Source organism: Arabidopsis lyrata (genome assembly GCF_000004255.2).
Source record: "Arabidopsis lyrata subsp. lyrata unplaced genomic scaffold ARALYscaffold_2, whole genome shotgun sequence".
NCBI lineage: Eukaryota > Viridiplantae > Streptophyta > Magnoliopsida > Brassicales > Brassicaceae > Arabidopsis > Arabidopsis lyrata.
Genome location: NW_003302554.1, coordinates 15,132,803 through 15,154,522, shown reverse-complemented (window position 1 = coordinate 15,154,522; position 21,720 = coordinate 15,132,803). Strand labels below are relative to the sequence as shown.

Here is a 21,720-nt window from a genome sequence, read left to right as displayed (position 1 = left end):
TTTAATTTTTTTACAAAATTTCAAATTCAATCTTAAAATTCTCCATTGATAAAATTTTTTAAACTATAGTGTTTTTCATTTTGAATTAAAATGGTATTATTTTTCTTTTTATTTTTGATATAGAATAGTTTATTAGGATTGGTTTAGATAAAATTTTAGTTGAATATCAAATCTTAGTTTTTCAATTTTCATTGGTTAACAACTTTTTAGAAAATTTTTTAAAAATTTTCGTCCATAATTAATAAGAGAGAAAAAGTGAGTTTAATTTTTTGGAAACTAATAATTACTTTTAAAAAAATTTATTATTTATTATTTAAATATATTTTGTGATTACTATAGTATCTTTAATGAATTTATTTAAGAACTTAAACCAATGACATTTTTGTAATACTTTACACTTTATAAGGTTATTTATGTTTGAGTGCTTGCCAATTAATAGTATAGATATGATATGTTATTTTACCAACTACAAAAATAATTCACAGCTTTGTTCAATTAATTAAAACTTCGCTCCCAAAGAAAATTTTAGAGAACAATAAATAATGGAAGTAGAAAATGACCAATTAATCTAGTTATATTTTAAATGTTAATTTTAACTTAATTTTTTTAAATCTAAAAGGGTGAAATTATGTGAATACTTATAGATAGAAAGATAAAATCATTAACTAGAAAAATTTGTTTGACCTCTACTCCCTCTGTTTCAAAATATATGATGTTTTGGCTAAAAGCACATACTTTAAGAAATTAATTTTTTCTTTTAAAAACTATCATTTAATATTTAATTTAATAAAAATTAAACCAATGATATAAAAGACTGCAGAATATAAATAATGATAAAATATCAAATGCATTTATAAGGCATTTAAAAGTTGCATAGAAAATTGTAAATATCCTATATTTTGAAACAAACTAAAAACTCTAAAACATCCTATAAAATGAAACAAAGGGAGTAACATTTTGTATAAAGAAATCTAATTGAAGCTATCAATTAAAAAAGCAATAAATACCTTAATTTTTTTAAATCTAAAAGGGTGAAATTATGTGAATACTTGTAGATAGAAAGATAAAATCATTAACTAGAAAAATCTGTTTGACCTCCAACATTTGTATAAAGAAATCTAATTGAAGCTATCAATTAAAAAAGCAATAAATACCTTAAAATAAAATCTTGAAGTACCATAAACATAACTAATAAAATAAAATTTTCTATAAAATAAAAGCTCAAAAAATTGCTACATATTCATATTTGGGAGAATCAAAGATAAATAGCTAATCAATACTAATAAAACTTTTTTAAAAAAAAATCAGACATAATTGACTGATTCATTTATTTTTTAAAAAAATCTAAAATGCCACTTGGCAGACAAAGGTAAATTTACAAAAATCTTTGGAATTATAGAATTATTATCACATGCCGACACAATTCAACCGTCAGATTATGGATTAATCATTTGAGACCGTCCGTTTTTGAGTCGGTTTAAATTGTGTGACATAAATGGAAAATGTCACCTCTCACGCGTTATTTCACCTTGGATTGAAAAAATTCCCAGATTCTATAAAAAGAGAAATGCAAACATTTGCTCGTGGAACAAGAGTCTACCTGAACCACCACATCATCATCATCATCATCGTCTTCTTCTTATTCTCATCGATCGTCATGGCTGAATCTACCGGAGAAGCAACGGTATCGTCTGAAGCAAAGGTTCACATCATCTACACCGAGAAACCCACCGATGAAGAACCTAAAACCTATCATCTCCGTACCCTTTCCTCTGCTCTCGGCAGGTTTGTTTTCTCAATTTTCGCCGGAAATTAGATGAATTTTGTTTTCGATGAGATGATTTTTGGGTTTGATCGCTTTTGATTTTAGGGTTTTTTTTTTTCTTTTATGAAATGGGTATGATTATGAATTTATGATTGTTTTTCTATGTTTATTGTTTTGATTACTTTAAGATTGACTCTATGTGATTCTAAGAGATGGTGATGGATTTTTGTGGTTGTTCTTCTTATGTTTGATGATTATACAGTGAGGAAGCTGCAAAAGATGCTTTGATTTACAGTTACAAGGAAGCTGCTTCTGGTTTTTCAGCTAAGCTCACACCTGAGCAAGTCACCGAGATATCAAGTACGTCTTAGATTTCTCGTTTGATTCTTCTGCATTTACTTGTAACTTATGGAGCATTTGAACCCTCTCTCTTTGTTTGATTTGAAGTGTGACAATACGATGTTAGTTGGTTTAAGTGCTTATCTGGTTGTGAACTTGTGATTATCTGGTTGTGAACTTGTGATCATCGACACGACTGAAACAATGAAAGATCCGTTTGTGACCAAGGTTGATGTAAAATCCCTTTTGTAGGCTAAGTTCCCAAAATGTTCCATGATTTGTGATGTTTCAATGTTTCTTCCAGGTTAAGATAGGCGCATGAGATTTTAAACCTGTAGAAATAGAATCATATAGTCACGAATGCACGATTTCGAGTATGTAGGCGTAGGAAAAACAGGATAAAGGTCTCCAACTTGATCAATGCTTTTTGTCTTGTTCTGTTGTTCTTATATGCTTTTGGGAATTTGGATGTTGCAGAACAACCAGGTGTGATTCAAGTTGTGCCAAGCCAGACTTATCAGCTGCACAAACCTGGTGGTGGTGGTGGTGGTTTCAAGTTGACCTAACTTGACTTTGTGTATTCTCAACTTCTGAACTAAAACCTGTTGTTTTTACAGAAACTAGTCTGTTGTTGTAATGTTGTGACTTTGAAGTATCTAACTAAAATAATGTCATGAAGTTGCTTTGATTTGAGTTGTTCTGTGTTGTTGAGAAATGTGTTTCTTCAATATGTTTATTCTTAAGATAAATGTTTCTTCTAGTTCCAATTGCAGATTGTTAATTTTGAGAAGAAACAATAATAATAATAATAATCCAGAACCAAAATATTTGATGGTCTCTACTCTCTTGTCTTGTACAAAAAAATGTATTGCTCCTGTAATTTCTCATCAACTTCTTCTACTTCCAAATAGCAAGAAAATACGACCCCCAACTCAAAAAAAAAAACTATCAACGAATTGTCACGACATGTGACAAGTAAACGAATCAGAATTTTGGTTCAGTTGTGTCCTCTAACAAGTTAAGTGTATTCTTGTCCTCTGTATAGCATTGAAGGTTAAGCCTCTGTATTGTAAGATGCTTCTTCTTGGCTATTCGACAATCTTCTTTCTTTTCAGTATCGTTGGAAGAATAGAGATAAACCCGATGAGGAAAAGTACTGACAATGTCTTGAAATCATACAGATCTTTCACCGATTTGAGATCCCCAATAGCAAGGCCAGCCTGCAATCAAAAAGAACGAGAATTTAAGCACTCTTCTTCGCACTTTATGTAGATGGCGAAAAGAGATGAAACACAGGAATGTTGAATGCATATCATAAATGGAAAGATGGTGAAGGAGGCAGGCAAAAGAGCTTACTCTAACGGTTATATAAGCTGCTGGGACGAGACCAATCAATGTCGCCAAAAAGAAGACATGGAAAGGTACATCGACTATAGGAGACGCAAGATTGATAAAAAGATTTGGCAGAGTTGGTGTTATCCTCAAAAACAACATATAGTTCAGAAGCTTATCTCTACGCTTACTGATCTGAAAGTTATAAACCACAACCTAATCAGTACCAAGTAAAGAACTCTCATAAAGATCATTGAAAGAGACTTACCTCTGCTTGAAAGAATCTTAATTTGTCAGGCCATAGCCAAGTAATTAAAGGCCGACCAATCAACTTCGACAAAAAGAAACACGAAGTAGCTCCCGCAGTTGCATTGAAAACAACCAAGACAACACCTTTGAATACTCCAAAGAGAGCTCCAGCTAACAATGACATGAAGATAGTCCCTGGAATCATAAAGGTCTGCATAAAAATGTACGTGGCACAATACCCTAAAACGAACTGCGCCGGATACTCATTCGCATAGTTTGCTAGATTATCTCTGAAACAACAACAACAACAAAGATTACAGATTTATCAATTCCAATTCTGATATCAAAATTTGCATCCAAATCAGTAAATTCTCCTAATTCGCTAAACAAATTGAATCATAGATAAGAGAGAAACTTACTTGAGCAAACGGAGATCAGCGATGCTTCTTGGAAGCTTGAGCTTGCCAAATTCAGCAGCAGGCATGGTCATGTAGATACAACAGAGTCCAGAGGAGAAGACGAGGAAGACACCGAGAGAAACGGCAAGTTCCCACCGGCTAAGAGGGAAGCGATCAAGTTTAGATCTTTTCCCCGATGGAGAATCATCATCGTCAGATATAACACCAAGCTCTTCGTCTCTTGTTAGAATCCGTGTTGGAGCCATCACCAAAAAAATGCAGCAACACAAAAAAGATTTCGAATTGTGGTGAGATCGATCTCAATTCATCTGTTTGGGATTTGGTTACGGAGAAACAACAAAGATCTGGGATTAGATCTGAGAGATTTTGTAGAGATTCAATTGCATTCTGATTTTCCAGTGATGAACCCTAAAAGAAATTGATTCACGTTATTGGTTTCTTCAGATTAAACAAACGTACGAAGAAGAAAAAGAATTGAAATTTATTTTTAACGGAAAACGTGTTGGCCTTATCGGAGAGATTTGACGGTGGCTTTTAAAACCTTCTAAGAGGATCAGAGAGTTTTGACTTAGATTTTACAAGAACGATACCTCTGTATCGTTGAGAGGGTTTCAATTTTATTTTATTTTTATTGTTATATGGCTCTTGGTTGAATAATAGTTTTACTTTTATTAATTCCGTAACACTTTTAGTTCATCTTTTTTTTTGGTTTCATTAATTTTTTCATCACCTTCTTCACATGCCAATAAACATTTTTAGAAGTAATTGACATTATATTTATATACATGGTGTATGATTACCATCCAAATCGTGCATTGTGGTTAGGGTAATTAAGGTTTAGCATGGATTAAGGTTTAGCATGAAATTTAGGAGTCTCCAAAAATATAAGTTCTCTTAACTAATACGCCACCACTGTTCTGAAGTATATATGCAAGTGTATATAATTACTAGCACTCTTAAAAAAAAAATTAATGGGTGTAGAATGGATGAGTTACAAATTAATTCGGACAATTAATGGAGAAAAAATGAATAGAAAAACACAAGGGCGTATTAAAAAAAAAGTCCACCTTTGTGAAATTCAACAACAAATTTCTACGTAATAAACACAAACTTCTTTTACAAATAGACAGTTATAAATGTTATTTTCCAGATGGAACAATTAAATCATAGAATACAAATATAGAAGTGTTTTTTTTCAATTACGAGTCAGGGAAGCATCCAAGAGAATGATGAATATTGGCTTCGACGTCATTATAGTTTTGATGCATGGAAGGGAAGCTCGGCGCCGGATGATACGACTGCGTTTCAAACGAAGTCATAAGAACATTAGGGTTATGTGGATGTGTGACTTGTGTCTCAAGCAAGCTATCTAGTGTTCTCCAATCCACACAGTTAAAGCTCTTCTCTTCTTCTTGCTCGAAACTCTCGTTCTGATCTTTATTTGTCCCTAGACTCGGCGACAAGCTCGGGCTGTCCAGCTGAGGTAGCTCGTTGTTGCCATATTGATGCATCGATGAGGATACATTATTAGGATTGTAGTGGTTATTGCTCATGAGCATTTGATTAAGGTTATGATTCGATGAAGATGCACCGATATGATGACTCGTGTTCATTGTCACTGAAGATGAGTAGTTGTTACTATTTTCAACGTGGTATAGCTGGTTCTGCCATGGCTCGTACCCTAATGGCCTCTGGTTTGGAATTGGCTTCCTGAATGCTCGACACACCACCCACCCTTCCTCCTATAGTTCACAAACATATAAAGTTACTATTTAGATAACCCGTTATTGATTTAGTCCGGTTAGGTTGTTATTTTAACATTATTGGATCCATTGTCAAACATGTAACATTATTGCTTAGGTTTGATACACGGAATAAGTATTGTATTAATGTACTATTGTATTAGTAATTTTTGAATGATTGGTTTGATAGTGAGTCACGTATCTCTTAGATCGCTAAATGTGTACCTGAACTGGGGCAAGCTCGGAGTTTTGGAGGCGGTATTCGTGCATGATCCAATCGGACTTTCTTCCATTAGGAGCTCGACCCTTGTAGTAGACAAGTGTCTTCCGCATTCCGATGACAATGTTCTTTGAAAGTACTGCCTTGTCTCTACCGGTGGCTTTCCAGAACCCTGCCGCGGTGGCTCTGTTGGTCCTAGTCCCGGTCGGGTACTTCCTATCCTTATGACTAAAGAAGTACCACTCATTTTGTTCTTCATACCCTAGTTTACACCTAGCTGCAAATGTAAAACCAAATATTAAAAATATAAAAAAATAAAAAATAAAAAGAGTGAAAACTTATGCTATATATGATATGATTATACTTTCCCATTTTCAATAAATAAATTCAACCGGCTTAATTTCAAAAGAAGTGTGATGATTTATGATTGTACTACATCTCTTAATTTTTCTTTGTAAAATTCGTTTCACACTCCGTTTATAAACCTACAAGTCAAAGAAAGTAGGCTCTCTCAATCACTTCGCATGCCAAATTCAATTAGTTTTCAAAAATCATGTCATAACTGAGACAATTTACTGCCATTCCATGCAAAGGATTAATCAATGATAATCATTATACAAAATCCACGTTGATTACCTTGTATATCCCATGGCTCCATTTTGTAGAGATCAATCTCTACAATAACATCTAAAGCACTCTTCATTGAATTGATCTTTCTCTCTAGGTAATAACCCACAAGCTCTTCCTCTGTCGGATGAAATCGGAATCCCGGTGGCATAGACGATTGCATTATATTATCCATCCACGATGATCCTATAATTAAATGTATTTAATTTGGAAAATTGTTAGAGAAATGAGTAAGAAACGAGATGGAGAGGTGGCAGAGAAGAGAATGATATGAAGGAAAATGAAATGTATATAAACATAAGCGTGTCTTTTTGGAAGCTATTGCGAAAACCTTAGACAAACAAGGAACAACCTTAAAGTTTTGTCTTTGGGACCAAAACCAAAGCCTATTACAAGCTTCGTTATATTTAATTATAAGAAAGGGGTCGAATGGCTCTTGGGTCCAATGAAATTCCAAAAGCTGTATGTTGGGTAATGATAGTGATGTTATATACCTATAAATATACCTATAAATATTTATAGGTATATAACTATACACACGATAAGATATTATATACCTATAAATATACAAACACACAAATATATATGAATTCACATGTAACTAGATATTATATCCAAAAGCTTGGATCTTTAAGCTTAAGGCTATCGCTATTATATGTTGCTGATGATGGTTATGATGTATTTTTATGGGACCACCCAAAAATGGAGGAGCTGTTACTATTTTACAAGAAAAAAATGAATAACAAAAGCTTGATAGAGAAAGTTTTTGGATTTTCTTTATTTTTTTCAGAAAAAAATTAGGTTTAAGGGTTTGTTTCGCCTTCTACATACCGAACGATGCTTATAAAAGAAAATATTTAAACTTTGTTTAACAACATAAGGGTTGTATACATTATAAGACCAAAAATATACAAACAAATACTGTTTATATTTATTACTATATGTAAAATATTTGTATATAAAGGATATATATAGCCGAAAAGCTTGACGGGTGGAAGTCACTGAGGTTGGAGTGTATTACACACTCTTTATCTTGAGTTATATTCCTATACTATCTATATAAATTATAATGGTGCAACAACAATTAATTTCCAAGAAACAATAATATCTTAGAAACACATAGATTCAGAAATCCCCACCATGATTTCAGTTCCCTGGTTTACTCTAATATTTGTGGGTCAACGTCCACAGGACCACTCACACATATGTATACTATTCAAGATATGAAACTTCATACACGATACATCCTACCCATATATGTATGTATATATGAGTGAAATTTTGCAAAACAGAAACGCAGATGCATCATGATCAATTCATCATGGTTCATGCATGTAGTGCGTAAAGGAAAAAAATCTTAAAAGGAACAATGGGGTGAAACTTACGAGCTAATAAAGATTGGACGAAGGGTTTGTCGGAAATAATACGTTATTTGCAAGCAAGCAACGATCTAAAAAAAGAGTAGCAAAGGAAGAAGGAGAGGAAGATTGAAATCTCTGGTGGTATGGATTAAACGATTGTTAATATAGCAAAGACAAGGAGGGTTTGGCTTTGATTAGATCACATGCATATGGACCAGCTAGAAATCTTAGACTGTATATATAGGTTTATCATTTATGTGAGTATGCTTATTTATATATATATATATATATATATATATGGTAAGTGAGTGACATGTGGGTGCAAAATGATGATATAAGAAGGAGGCGAAGAAGAAGAAGGAGATGAAGGCAGGGTTTGATTGCGCGTGGGATAGACATCTACGGTTTGTTTTTGGTCGGCGTCTCTCTCTCTTACCGCAATTTTTTGTTTAAAGTTTTTCCAATATTCTCCACTTTACCGGCAGTTACTGCACAAGCCAAACCTTTTTTTTTTTTTTTTTTGTTAAAAGATATTCAAACCTTTCTTTAATTTGTCTATTGCTCATTAGTTATTACATCACACAAGATAAAATCTTTTATCTATTATTCATAGCTATATATGATTAACGTACGGTTTTTATGTTGCGTAATTAGGTCAAATAGATGTTTTTATCTGCTTTGGTTGAGTGGATGAACTAAAATCTTTGGTTTCTGAAATATGCTCTCATGTTTGTTTTTTTTTGGCATGAGATCGTTTGTTATAGATTTATTATCATTGATTGTATACTAAACTATTTTCATTTTGATAAAATATTTACATTCTTAATAAAAATAAATTAAGCCAACTGGTAAAATGTTCCGAATATTTACAAAAACTTCAGTTTGATTGGATAATATTTCGCAAAACGATGTCATGATATTATCAATTAAATTAGATGGCAAAAAAAAATTACGTTTTGAATTTAATTAATCTATTTTCTTAAATCACTATGTTCAGCTACTCACCATAATTTTCTTATACTATGTAACTTTAAAATATTTTCAGTAATAAAAACCTAGTTATTAATTGTGAGGGTGGCTTGTTGGAAATTCACAATTAAAGAATTACAAGGACTGGATTTGTAAACCCGAAATGATGAACTATAGAAATATATTCCTTTTTTTGTTTTCTGTTTTTTTGCTTCTTGTTGTTAGAAACTTAGAAGATATATGTTTGCTACTGAAATGTGTCTTAGTTTTAGTATGTCTCATTAACCCATAAAATAAGACACGTAATATCTCAAAGTTGTTGAGATATTACTATTAACTTTTTTTTGTCATAGAGATATTACTATTAACTTATTAAGTATATATAACATCGTCTCAACGTCGAAAGGATTTACACGCATGTACATTTATGGATTACTACGTAAATCTCACTCAATATACCACCGCATCTAATTTTATAATGTGAGTCTAGCTAGATCCACTCGAAACCACAATCATAACTTTTTCTTAAATGATTAAAATGAACTTTCAGATTTATAGTAAACCTAAAGGAACGAACATTGGCCATTAAAACATCAAGAACCGTTTATATATGAACATTGCTAATATATATTATATAACCAAAAAGAAGGAGAAGAGTAAAACAGAGGAATATGATTCATGTATATGTTCTTAAGTCTTTCTCCAGCAATCCAGCTCCCATTGTCTGGTTTGGTGGCGCCGTCCTTAACACGTGTCACTACGAGTGTAAGACACGTAAGAATAATACCTGTTTCTATCACATAACTAATCATTTGTTCCTCATCTTATTTACCCGCTTGTGCGGGTCCACCCAAAGCCGTTGGCTGTTTTTTCTTCTACCTCACCTTTCGGCTTAAGGTGACGTCATCTCAGTAACTCATTGACCCTATTGTCTTAAAGAAAAACCTAAAAATAACATAAGACGAGGTAAACACAAAATTCGAGGATAATGGATAAAACAGAAAAATGAAAATAATACAAATATTGGGTACCAAAAATAGAAAAGGCAAAGAGCTAGCACTCGATTTGGAGTCAGATTCACATGCATGCCTATTTGTCTACTGCGCGAGGGAGAGAGAGAGAGCTTTTGTTCAAATCCAAGACCATCTATCCATAAACCCTTTCACACCATTCACTTTTTTCGTTATATAAATGTCCCTCGATCCCTAATTTTCCTTTTCTCTACTCATAATGTCTCAAGTCTCAATATAAATATATATCATATACTATATACTTCTAACAATATATATATATATATATATATATATATATATATATATATATATATTCCTCTTATTCTTTGCATTCAAACCATATTTAAAGACTTGCTTGTGTATGCCATGCATATACGAGCCCCATGTATAATGAATTTGCTTTTATTTTTTCATTTTTTTCACTTTGGTTTAATTTGTTACTAATTTTGGATATATCATGAAGCACCAAAAGATAAAGCATGCATGCCCTTTGTTTATCCAAAAATTTGATTTTACGATAAGTTGGATCGTATCATGAGATGGCAGAAAAAAAAAAATCATGAGATAGCAAATGTGTTCTTCATATTAACAAATTATCGAAGCTGTTTGAATTATACCTGTATCAGTACTATTCTCTTTAAACATGATGCGTTGAGCCAAATATATAATATATTGGTGTATTGAACTGTATATATAATATATATATATATATGGATGGTCACAAATCATAGTGCGTGTGTACTTGCCACTCTTCACTAACTAAAATTAGCGTTTAACGGTAATTAGTGGGTTTAGCAACTTAAAATTATTTAATCAAATAATTAAATTACCGATGTATACAACAATTTACTTTTTGACTTTTTCATCCAGCAGACGTCAACGTGCTACTGAACCTAATTAAAATTCTCATCTGAAGTTTTTTGTCTGTAGAAGATAGTGACGCCACTGTAAACTAGTCCTTGATTCCATCCTAACTATTGGCTGGCCGGTTTAATACCCTAAGATATTTAATCAACTAAAATATTTACCAGATATAATAATTAGATTACCAAGCCGAATGCTTAAAGCATGAGAACAAAAGTAATTGACACATTAGACGACCGGATTTTTTTTGGAACTGTCACTTTACCGCCCACGAATCAAAAGGTTGTTGATATCACTCACGCCAATATCTTGAAAATATGATACATTGGTCTAAAGACTCCAATGTCCTTTTTATCTGATGTAGAATTTGAGGAAATCTATATGATCCCTATATTAATTCCAAACAATATAGGTTGAGTAGAATGATATGTTTATTGTTATCATTCGAATTTTGTATGAATGATTTGTTTGTATAGTGATCTAATCGGTTAATTTTATAAACTTATGAAGAAAAGTTCGTTTAAATGGGTCTATACTAATTAAAAATGTAAAATCATGAACTTAATCTGATAAATCATTACAATCTGATGTGATCTACCGACCTTTCACTTTCTTTTATTTTCTTTTTATTGTAGTCCATTTCTATTGGACTGTTCACCAAACCGCCAACATAAAATATATATACTGTACTATAAAATTATGGCCGCACACATAATATTATATTACACTTGAGGAAATCAACAAGACTGTAAAATCACTAAAATGCATCACGTTATCAACTCTCTTATTTGTTACATCACTATACAAAGAATTGGTCGTTGACTCAACGTGATTCTTTGTATATATATGGAAACAAAATGGTTATCAAAGTACCTTACTATGTAACGATGCCTAAGAATATCTACAAATGTTCGGGTGTTTGTATTGTGCCCAACTGCAGTAACTAGCAGTGTTTAAGAGATCGCTTGAAAGGTCAAATAAGATAAGATTAAATGAATTAAATGAGAAAGGAAAGTTTCCCGATAAAGAAAGTAATAGATTTGCTTTGGCTGAAAGAGTTAGCTTAGGATCTTGTCTTAGATTCTATCCTAACTGAACTTTGACAACGACCGGTATCTAGAAACAAGCTTCAATGTCTTTCTTTTATTTACCAGTTTAATAATAAAAGAAGAAAAAAAATATGACTTCACTTTTTTGTTTGAATATATATATATATATATGAATCTAAATCTTTAAACAAAAAAGTGAAGTCATGTTTTTTTCTATTGTAATATTCACCCCTTGTAACAATTTTGTGCTTATGGATCATTGTGTATTCATATATAATTCGCTTGAATGCTATCTTTAGGCTTTTCTCCGATAGTCTTACAGAAATATATTTGAACCCTGAAAGATATCATATCCACCAATGAATTATTACCAGCTGATCCTGGTGGCAATAATAATTAAGAAATAGTAAGTCATAATTAATGACCCCTATATATATTAATCATCGTCGATTTTTTAAATATCTCGTAGGCATTGATTTCAAATTTGTCTTTACGTGAAAAATTTCCGAAATTTAATTTATAATGGAAAGTATCTTTACTATATGAAGAACTTGAAAACTATATCTATAAACTTCGAACCCTAATGTCTTTTTTGAAGAACTAACATCAACAAATACCCATCAAAAGGATATCGGAAATTCATAACGTCGAATTTTTATTTTGTACAAGTGATCATTTATCAACTCAACTTAATGAAAACTGTTACATGTCTATCAGTTCATATCAAAAACGATTCTGTTCTTTTCAACACATTTGTTTAGGTTAACTGAATGAGAAATTATTGGATATGTTAACGAAAATTAATATACTAATTAGCTGCAATTAATGATGGACGGACGGTGGATGGATATCGACCACTAATTCTCCAAGTGACCCCTACAACCTCCTCTACTTGTCTCCCTATACCACAACCTATCTGGTAAAGATCAAGTCAAAGGTTCCCACTAAACTTTCACTTTTAGTTTGATAATCTTACGTTTTAAACAAACCAATGTAGATATTTAGTACGTCAAAACTTGTTAACATGTACATACAAGTATCAGCTTCGGTGTTTTGTAAAGAGATCACATTCACAAGTGAAGCGAAATCATGCGGGCACATCTGTTATTAATATGTTTGGGGCGGTTTAGTGGGAACTTATATTAGAAATCTTGAGATTGCTAATTATCACAATTTATATATCAAATAATAGTTGCATACTGTTAGAATTATTATTAAATGTTCTACTTGGAAATTGTAAAATTTTCTCATTATTTTTTTATCATTTGCTTTTCATATCATGTTTATGAGTAAAATCAACGACAACATAAAACCGAGTAATACCTTCCAGTCCACCTTTTTTTCTTTTTATTTCCCCTTGTATCATTCTGCGTGTTGTACCGTACAAGTCCTGGATTATAAAACTCTTATATGTTTATATAACTTTGAGAGGAGCTAATATGTGTTGTGATAATTATATTTAACCGATATATTAAACTGAGAAGCTAACTGTTTTAGCTTTAGTTTTGTTCTGTTAAAAATATGACCATAAGTCCATAACCATCTAATATACAGTTAAAAACGTTTACAACGTTTATTATAGATGTTGTGACAATATGACCATAACCAATATAAGTTTAGATTGTATATCTCATTTTTTTTGTCTTTAGTGGACATTTTTCAAAATATCGCGGTTTAAAAAAAAAAAAATATATATACCATGTACTTTTAGGAGGAACCAATCCTAAAACCTTCCTAAATAATCTGTAAGAAACATTTTATAAAACTATTTTGTGTTATTTATGAAAACAGTTTTTTTTTTTGTTGCATGTTGGGCTATTTCTCTTCTTTTTTTTTCCTTCTTATAACCAAAATAATATATAGTTGTAAAATGTTGTTATTTAGTAATAACCAAATTTTGACTTTATAATGAGAATTGAGAGTCTTAACCATCTTTTTTTTTTTTTTTTTTGAACACCTGAGAGTCTTAACCATCTATTTAGCCAGATTATAGTACAATTATTCTTAGTCAGTAAGGCTAAGGATTACTGGCTTTACTATGTTGTATGGTGTATGATTAGGTTATGGTTTTAGAATGCTTGATTGATAGTTAAATTTTAGTTTGGGACTCGAGTAATTTACGCCAATCAGAAGACCTATACTATGTAGTGTATAGTGTGATATTTCTAACCCCAAAAAATTGATTTAAAATCAGATAATTTGGGACACAAAACAAATAATTTTGAATCTTCGAATAAATTGGAATGTGAATTCAACAGTTATCCAGAAATTTTAGAAATGGATTAATAAAATGAGAAACTAAAACAATGTAATGATGAGAAAAGCAAAAACTTCTAGAGGTTTTGAATGGAACAGAGAGGCTGATGATGGTATGTCGGCCCACACCCCCCAAGTTGTCTCTTTGATCTTATTGCTTCTCTCATACTTATTCTTCTTTTCTTACATTGTATTTTAGTTTTCTTTTTGTCTTTCTTTTAGGTTCCTTTACAGCTTAATTATTTAAAATTATACTTTTTAAAAATTAATTAGCTTTTTACTTATTTAAAATGAAAATAGTTTGATGGCTCTTCTTGGACAAGGGACAAAATTTTGTTTTATTTTACAAAATACTTTATATCTAGTTTAGGGCATTAGCTAGTATATTTATGGCTTAATACATTTTTCTTACTATTTCATTTTTTGGCTTAATAAAGAATTAGGTGCTTAACATGCACTATGCATGGGCAAAAGTTTCAAAAAAAAAAGATAAAAATAATTTGTAACATATTAAGATGCTTTTTTATCACTTTTAACTAAAACTAAAAATAGTGAAAGAAAAAAATTTCACTTCTACTAATTCGTTTAGAGACAGATCTAAAATTTTGAATCAAGTAATGTATTTATGGATTGAAACAATTTTTGATTTGTATAACAAATTTAAGTTAAAAATTACTATATATTATAGGAACCAACCATTGTCTTGCTAATTTCTTACTCATCAAGACAATTATCAACGTAGATATTTGATCCGACCCGACTGGAATTAGTAGTTTCAGTTTTGATGAGCTCCATCAACAAGTTTTACCTATGGACGTAGGCCCATTTTTTCAGACCATAAAGACCATACAATACAACAAAAGTTCTCCTTATTAATTGAAACAATGAATCCAACAAGCTAAAACAACAAAATCAGTTTTTTTTTTTTGGGTTGTTTTAAGAATTCCCAACAAATGCGGAAGTCAATAAAATTGCTTAAGACACTCCATGAGAACATCAGTGTGTTCAGGCTTTCCAGCAGAAACTCGAACATAACCTTTAAGCTCTTGACTGTTGTAATGTCGAACCATCACACCCATTTTTGCCAAATCCTCTTTCAGCTTCTTTGCGTCCATTCCAGATGTAACCTCACAGAGAATGAAATTCGAGTAGCTCGGATAAGGATTCAAGAAAGGGACTTCTTTTAATAGCCCGAAAAGTCTCTCTCTTTCCCGTACCAACGCGTCTCTCACATCTTCCAAGTATTTCCCATTTGAGAGTGCTGCTAAAGCAGCTACTTCCCCTGCAACAGAGACATTATATGGCTGTTTTGCTCTCCACAGGTACTCGATTATGCTCAATGGAAACGCTCCATATCCAACTCGAAGCCCAGCTAAACCTGAAATATCATAAGGAACTCTTTACATGCAGACTATATATAAATATATTGTATAGAATTTATAATTCACTAGTGATAAACCCAAAATTACCAGCTCGTTTGCTAAATGTGCGGAGAACGATTAGGTTTTCATACTTCTTCACCCATTTCATCCTTGATTCAACTCCTGAGAATTCGATGTAAGCTTCATCTAGAACAACAAGTATTGGCATCTTTAGAATCTTCAACAGATCGTCCTCGCTGATGATACTGTAGCAAAAAGAAACTCGGATTAATCATGACGGACTACTAAAAAGTATCTTCCTTTGAGTTGTTTAGAGTGGTGGTGTTTTACCTCCCATCTGGATTGTTGGGAGAAGTTAGGAATATGCATTTGGGTTTTTCTAGTTCTACAACTTCAGCGATGCGGTCTACATTCAAGCTGAAATCAGGGTTCCTTGGAACTGTGAATCAAACAAAGACAAAACATGCCTAAGACTATACATTCACAGAGAGAGTGGAAAAGTCGAAGAGAATGAAACGAGTGAAATCGTATATCTTTCACCTTTAATGACACCTGCCCCATTCACAGCCGCATCAAACACATACATTGAGAAAGTCGGAGGACAGTCTATGATCTTCTCCCCAGGATCCAACACGCATCTGCAAAGATAGTCAGGAAACACGGTTTTAGTGGCGAAGTAACTCAATTTACTGAAAAAGTCAAATTCCCAAGCCATACCTCATGATCAAATCAATCAGTTCGTCAGCGCCACAGCCTACAAGAATGTATTCAGACTCAAGACCAGAGTCTAGAGCGAGGGCATCACGAAGTCTACGGCTTTGTGGATCAGGATAAACGTAAGGGAATTTCATATTGCCTAATGCTTCAAAAACCTATACAAAGCTTCTGAAACCTGAAGTCAGAGAGGAAAACTACTAACTAACAAATGATCCCTTTTCAATCATCAACGATTCAACATAACTCTTGAGAGAAATAAAGATATGAACTTGCCTCTGGAGGAGGACCATATGGGTTCTCATTAGCATCTAACTTGACAATATCCTCAGGCTTTCTTCCTAATTGAGCAGACAATACCTAATCAAAAAAAAACAATGCACGTTTTAGAAGATACATCCAATCTAATACTACCATCAGGACAAGAGATAAATCCAATCTAATCATCACCTCAAAGGGTAAAATTGGCTGATAAGCAGCCAATTGTCTCAAATGTGGACGGATAAAAGAGTCTCCCATGGTTATGTTCTTGGATTCGTCTACAGATACACTTGAAGACTGAACACAATAAACCCTATTCCGGATTGAGCACAAGGGTTTCCTCAAAGCTCGAGACTTTCGAAGATTAGCCTCTGAAGAATGAATAGAGAACGATGGAGAGCCCTGAACATTGATCACACCCATCAATCAGTCTGCGCATATCAAAAGTGGAATCATCAGTTCAATCTACTGATGCATATACTCAATTTCACATCCTATTGACAAGTAATAATCAATCTGAGTCTGAGGTATATACCTGAAATTTGTCAGGAAGAGAGGCAAATGGCTTTCAGTGAGAAAACCCTAAGGAAACGAGAAGGGTCGTGGACGGAGACTAAAGTGACGGAGATCAGTCAAAAGCTTCGATTTTTCTAATGACCCACTTGCGATTTGTGGACAAAGTTGGGATTTTTTTTAATTCTGAGTGACTGAGAATTTAGGGGTTATCCGAAATTGGATCCGTAACCCGGTTTTGAAGATTCGGGTCGATAGTGAGAGTAGGTTAAGAGTCGCGCCGTTAGACTTCTTGACCTATAGAAAAAGTTTGCCAGTCTTCTAAGTAAGAGTATTCAATAACTCTCTTTTTTTTTTCATATGAAGAGGTCACCTAATTTCTCTTCCAATCTGCCAATGATTCCGGAGATACCTATATCAGTTTTAATTCTTGGTGATCTTCATATTTTGTCAATATTCATGTTTTTTACATCGGTTTTAAATCTTTTTGTCGTTTGATGTATATACTAAAACATTGGGTTGATTCTGATGAAATTGGACCAGATCGGTCATTAAGCTTTTGATCCATTGCACTAGACCTATTACTAGTTTACTACTATAGAATCATAGTTGTAGCTTAACATGTTTCCTTTGAAATTACTTTTAGTCTTTGAACAGTAAGCTTTATGATTGAAACCAAAAACAAAACTCTATTAATTTCGACATTTGGAGAAAACTAATTGTAAAAGTATTTTGGGCAGGACGGTTCTTGACTTCTTGGCATGAAATTTGAAAACATCTTGACGATTTTAAAAACCTTTTTGATTCAGAATAAAGCAGTATTAAATAAAGACTCATTTTAGCATGATAAAAAATATCCCTAAAAGTTTTTAGTATGATAAAAGACATTTTAGACATAACTTTTGTACTCATTGGACCGCTCCTAATGATACAAATCTTTCTGATCACACATTTAAAAAGTGATATCAATAAACCACAAATGGAATGTTTCAAATAGAAACTTAAAAGTTTTCGGGCGGTAAAATGATAAATAACTTTTACCTTCCTTTACTATTGCACCCTAATATTCTGACCCTCTTTCATTTTGCGTCTTGTAAATTCGTACATATTCAAATCAAACCCCACGCAACTGGCAAGTGAATCAAGACGAGAAACCAAAAAAAAAAAAAGACTCCAGATGTGTTATTAAAAATATTAGGACCCTAAAATTAATTTTTGTGAACCACTCAAACTACTAATAAATCTTTTTCAAACAATTACAATTTTGCTCCACAAAAGCCCCGTAACTTATAAACTCTAAAAAATAACCCCAAAATTCACAATTACCAAGGTGGAGATCGATCACCGTGGATGAGTTTTCACCGTCGATCTCTGAGACGAACTTCGCAACACAATAAGCTTCTTCAAAACCCTCATCAACACCAACACATTCAGATTCTTTTTCTTCTTCGTCTTCTTCGATAACTTCATCCCACACCCCACGGCCACGGCAGAGCTTTCATCGGAAAACAAAGACGGTTTCTTCTCTCCACCGTCACCGCCAGGTTCAATCCTTAAACTCTGGCTTCTTGGAGGCAATTCTTCGTTGAGATCTTCCCATAACATATCCATTTTCTCCTCTTCTTTGTCGTCCATCCAACGACTTCTCATCTCCACGTACGAGAAGCTCTTCCTCTGATCATGATCATCGTCTTTTCCAATGAGTAATCTCGCTAAACCAAAGTCGTAATCTTTCCGGCGGAAGGAGTTAACCGGCGAGTGTTTCCACAAAGGAGGTGAATCGAGACCAGAATGGTGAGAAGGATCATGAGAAGCTAGCGATGGGAAGCTAAATTCTTCAGATGAGACACTGTTCAGAGCCATTTTTCTGAGATCAAGAAACCAAATTAAAAATTATTAAAAAAAGAAGAAACAAGAAGAAGAGATGACCAAAGAGACAACACACAGTTTGTGTTTTGTTTTGTGATGTTGGATTCGTTACTCTGTTTTTTTTTTCTTTTTCTTTTCTGCTTCAACTGCTACAACAAGCGCTTTTTTTTTTTTTCTTTTTTTTCTTTCTCTAAGGATTTTAGGAGTTGCAGAGAAAGATTTTGATTTATTCGAAAGAAATATGTAATTATGGTAACAAAATAAAATTTTGTCTCTTTTGGGTTCTTTTTTATTAAGTTACGATATTTATAGGCGATTTGTCAACTCTAGTTTTCTTTTTTAGGTAATATATAGTTTATAGCCTTGTACACGTATCCCTCTGTTTGTAATGCAAATCAGATTTAACTTTATCAATTTTTACCATGATCCAAATCAGATATGTGAAAGTTGAAACTTTTTAAGCTAGAGATTTTAAGCTATTATATAGTTTTGAATAAATTGGTTTTGGATTAGCTATAAGATAAGAAATGTATAAAAAAGAGTAATGAGAGTGACATAACGCAGTTTCAATTTGACATCTCATCTACCGCTGGAGTGATTGATTGAGGAAAAGATGAACATAAAACGTTGTCACTATCTATTATCATCAATGTTATAACTCCATTTAGCAAAAGTCTCTACAAAATCTTTCCTTAAGTAAAGATTTTGAAATCAAATAAGTTTTCAACAATTTACCAAAAATCTCTACACAATTTTTTTAAAAATCTCGACTTAGTTAACTTTTGATTTTTATCTGCAAAAAAAAATTAATAGTAACGAATGATGTAAAAATCGGGAATGTTGATACTTGATACTACAATTTCTTCTACTTCTTTTTTTTTCATATAATGAAAATTATTTTTTAGGGATATTTTCTCAAAACCTCTAAATACAACAAAGGGTTTCAAAAGATAGCTTCTCTTTTGGCGGGTCGACACGCAAACCCGCAACTCTCTACGGGCTTATCCGCATGAACCTGCGACCCGTAGTGGATAAAAATATTATTCAAAAAAAATAACAAATGATGTTTAATTTTACGGAACGGGGTTATATGGTGTAACGGGTTTAGATCGATATTAATATTAAACAATATACTTTGGATGAAATCTTAGAATTAAAAATCAAAATTTAATTATAAAATCAGAAACACTAAACAAAATAAACAATATTAACAAAACAAATACAACTTAAAATTTTGCTAAATAATTTTTTAGTTATAAAAAATCGACCCGCGGTGTACCGCGGGATAAAATCTAGTAAGAAATGTATAAAAAAGAGTAATGAGAGTGACATAACGCAGTTCCAATTTGACATCTCATCTACCCGGTGGAGTGATTGATTGAGGAAAAGATGAGCATAAAACGTTGTCACTATCTATTATCATCAATGTTATAACTCCACCTCATTAAATAACACTATTTCTTTAACAATTGACTGATAAAACATGTGTTTTCGTCAACTTAGAAAGTCTCCATTTCTTGTTTTTCAAAGGGTTTAAACCAACCAAGGAAGAAAAATAGAAGATTCAATATAAAAAAAAATGCAAATCTTGAATTGAAGTCTTTAGTTATAGATGCTTGTAAGACCAATTTAAGCAAAACCCATCTCTTGTTTATAGAATTTTAAATGTCACAAAAGGGTTTACGCGTGGGTGTGTGCTAATGGCGTGTGCTTGAACTCACAGCATATTTACCAATATTGGAGAAGAAGATGATCTCATCTGAGATCTCGTCCTCTTGCTCCTCTTTCCTTCTTCGATCTTCTTGAACCATTTTGTAAGTGTTAGACAGAACCATGGTCCATGTTCATAGTAGGTCGAGATAAGGAAAAGAGGTTGACTCTCTGGTTTGCAGTTATCGCAGTGAACCAGAAAACAAAGTGAAGAAGCTTTTAAGGTGACCGGAGAGATTCTTGGCGTCTAAGTGGAATGCCTTCTTCCTCATTTATATGCTTGCTTATCCGCAACGGTAATATTACCGATGAACCTGCAATAAAATAGCGAATAACAGTCAGTTTCAAGCTCTCAGAAACTCCAGAGGGATACAGAGTTACAGACACTTGGTGTTAAGAATGTATAGATACAACAGATGTCAATCCTTTTGTAAAATCACCAACTGTGTTTACCAAATTCTAGCTAGGAGTGTGTACATAGATCTATATACATATAGTATGCATATTCTTGTTCCTTGTACTTAAAGAGAGAGTAAGAGTAAGAATAAGGTTTCTTTTCATATCCGCATACTATTTTTTCTGATTGAATGCAAAAACAATCAAGCTCTTGCCAGTCAGAAAAACGTGTCTTCCAAGGTCGGATAAAAAAGAAACGCAAATAAGCGCCATAAATGAAATTAAGGAACGCACCCTCGACCATATCCTTTGTTCTGTGGAGAAGAAAAGTGCCTGAAAGTATTGTAACAAATCCACACATTTCTGTAACAATTTGAGTACCGTTTTGTCGATCCCAGTCCTGTTCAAAAAAACTTGGCAATTCGAATCATGTACCGAAACAACACCCTCATACAACTATATATACATTTTATGGGAGAAGAGGGTACCTTAAACATGATGACACTGGCCAAAATAGTTAGAGATGTAAACATCACATAGTATATAGGGGATACTATAGCTGTATTGAATGTATCAAGAGCCTGTAAGTGAAATGCAATTCCTTTAGTAACAAAGTTAGACAACAAAAAATACCCACGATGAATTCTACAATTCGATTATCCTGAAGCAC

General features: G+C 32.8%; 6 protein-coding genes across 8 annotated transcripts in view; 1 reads left to right on the top strand and 5 right to left on the bottom strand.

The window, feature by feature from the left end:
* Nucleotides 1–1,495: 1,495 nt before the first annotated feature.
* LOC9323467 (subtilisin-like protease SBT3.10) lies at nt 1,496–2,819 on the top strand. Its single transcript, XM_002888808.2, has 3 exons — nt 1,496–1,785; nt 2,028–2,125; nt 2,582–2,819. The coding sequence occupies exons 1-3, from the start codon at nt 1,496–1,498 to the stop codon at nt 2,668–2,670; spliced, it is 477 nt and encodes a 158-aa protein (XP_002888854.2). The 3' UTR covers nt 2,671–2,819.
* An 88-nt stretch (nt 2,820–2,907) lies between these two features.
* LOC9323466 (uncharacterized membrane protein At4g09580) lies at nt 2,908–4,581 on the bottom strand. Its single transcript, XM_021035577.1, has 4 exons — nt 4,105–4,581; nt 3,705–3,975; nt 3,461–3,631; nt 2,908–3,324 (listed from the first exon to the last, which is right to left on the bottom strand). The coding sequence occupies exons 1-4, from the start codon at nt 4,347–4,349 to the stop codon at nt 3,193–3,195; spliced, it is 819 nt and encodes a 272-aa protein (XP_020891236.1). The 5' UTR covers nt 4,350–4,581; the 3' UTR covers nt 2,908–3,192.
* A 600-nt stretch (nt 4,582–5,181) lies between these two features.
* LOC9323465 (NAC domain-containing protein 30) lies at nt 5,182–8,810 on the bottom strand. Its single transcript, XM_002887355.2, has 4 exons — nt 8,079–8,810; nt 6,703–6,879; nt 6,072–6,343; nt 5,182–5,846 (listed from the first exon to the last, which is right to left on the bottom strand). Exons 2-4 carry the CDS (start codon nt 6,866–6,868, stop codon nt 5,304–5,306), a joined length of 981 nt encoding a protein of 326 aa, XP_002887401.1. The 5' UTR covers nt 6,869–6,879; nt 8,079–8,810; the 3' UTR covers nt 5,182–5,303.
* A 6,239-nt stretch (nt 8,811–15,049) lies between these two features.
* LOC9323464 (histidinol-phosphate aminotransferase 1, chloroplastic) lies at nt 15,050–17,253 on the bottom strand. Of its 3 annotated transcripts, none has more exons than XM_021035608.1 (8): nt 17,098–17,253; nt 16,752–16,993; nt 16,578–16,661; nt 16,305–16,459; nt 16,128–16,225; nt 15,918–16,026; nt 15,675–15,832; nt 15,050–15,583 (listed from the first exon to the last, which is right to left on the bottom strand). In XM_021035608.1, exons 2-8 carry the CDS (start codon nt 16,983–16,985, stop codon nt 15,168–15,170), a joined length of 1,254 nt encoding a protein of 417 aa, XP_020891267.1. In that variant the 5' UTR covers nt 16,986–16,993; nt 17,098–17,253; the 3' UTR covers nt 15,050–15,167. The 3 variants fall into 3 exon arrangements, with proteins under 3 accessions (XP_020891267.1, XP_020891268.1, XP_020891269.1); XM_021035609.1 differs by having other exon boundaries at nt 16,752–16,964; nt 17,098–17,251; XM_021035610.1 differs by lacking the exons at nt 16,752–16,993; nt 17,098–17,253 and having other exon boundaries at nt 16,305–16,479; nt 16,578–16,646.
* An 846-nt stretch (nt 17,254–18,099) lies between these two features.
* On the bottom strand, nt 18,100–19,270 carry LOC9323463. Its single transcript, XM_021035611.1, has 2 exons — nt 19,021–19,270; nt 18,100–18,942 (listed from the first exon to the last, which is right to left on the bottom strand). The coding sequence occupies exon 2, from the start codon at nt 18,936–18,938 to the stop codon at nt 18,417–18,419; it is 522 nt and encodes a 173-aa protein (XP_020891270.1). The 5' UTR covers nt 18,939–18,942; nt 19,021–19,270; the 3' UTR covers nt 18,100–18,416.
* Nucleotides 19,271–20,491: 1,221 nt separating this feature from the next.
* Nucleotides 20,492–21,720, bottom strand: part of LOC9323462 (probable magnesium transporter NIPA4) — a 3,040-nt gene continuing 1,811 nt past the window's right edge. The window contains 4 exon segments of the mRNA XM_021009941.1: nt 20,492–20,968; nt 21,345–21,450; nt 21,539–21,662; nt 21,664–21,688. Of these exon segments, the coding sequence (XP_020865600.1) occupies nt 20,874–20,968; nt 21,345–21,450; nt 21,539–21,662; nt 21,664–21,688 (350 nt within the window). The 3' untranslated portion in view covers nt 20,492–20,873.

Bases quoted from the DNA above. Each gene is read 5' to 3' on its own strand.
- LOC9323466 (XM_021035577.1), bottom strand. From the start codon at position 4,349: ATGGCTCCAACACGGATTCTAACAAGAGACGAAGAGCTTGGTGTTATA. The intron at 3,976-4,104 runs GTAAGTTTCTCT...TTGTTGTTTCAG, and splicing joins GCTGATCTCCGTTTGCTCAA to AGATAATCTAGCAAACTATG. The intron at 3,632-3,704 runs GTAAGTCTCTTT...TATAACTTTCAG, and splicing joins TAAGATTCTTTCAAGCAGAG to ATCAGTAAGCGTAGAGATAA.
- LOC9323463 (XM_021035611.1), bottom strand. From the start codon at position 18,938: ATGGCTCTGAACAGTGTCTCATCTGAAGAATTTAGCTTCCCATCGCTA.
- LOC9323464 (XM_021035608.1), bottom strand. From the start codon at position 16,985: ATGGGTGTGATCAATGTTCAGGGCTCTCCATCGTTCTCTATTCATTCT. The intron at 16,460-16,577 runs GCAAGTTCATAT...AGCTTTGTATAG, and splicing joins CATATGGTCCTCCTCCAGAG to GTTTTTGAAGCATTAGGCAA. The intron at 16,027-16,127 runs GTGAAAGATATA...TTTGATTCACAG, and splicing joins TGGGGCAGGTGTCATTAAAG to TTCCAAGGAACCCTGATTTC.
- LOC9323465 (XM_002887355.2), bottom strand. From the start codon at position 6,868: ATGGATAATATAATGCAATCGTCTATGCCACCGGGATTCCGATTTCAT. The intron at 6,344-6,702 runs GTAATCAACGTG...TTACATTTGCAG, and splicing joins GGAGCCATGGGATATACAAG to CTAGGTGTAAACTAGGGTAT. The intron at 5,847-6,071 runs GTACACATTTAG...TGTGAACTATAG, and splicing joins CCGAGCTTGCCCCAGTTCAG to GAGGAAGGGTGGGTGGTGTG.
- LOC9323467 (XM_002888808.2), top strand. From the start codon at position 1,496: ATGGAAAATGTCACCTCTCACGCGTTATTTCACCTTGGATTGAAAAAA. The intron at 1,786-2,027 runs GTTTGTTTTCTC...ATGATTATACAG, and splicing joins CTTTCCTCTGCTCTCGGCAG to TGAGGAAGCTGCAAAAGATG. The intron at 2,126-2,581 runs GTACGTCTTAGA...TGGATGTTGCAG, and splicing joins GCAAGTCACCGAGATATCAA to AACAACCAGGTGTGATTCAA.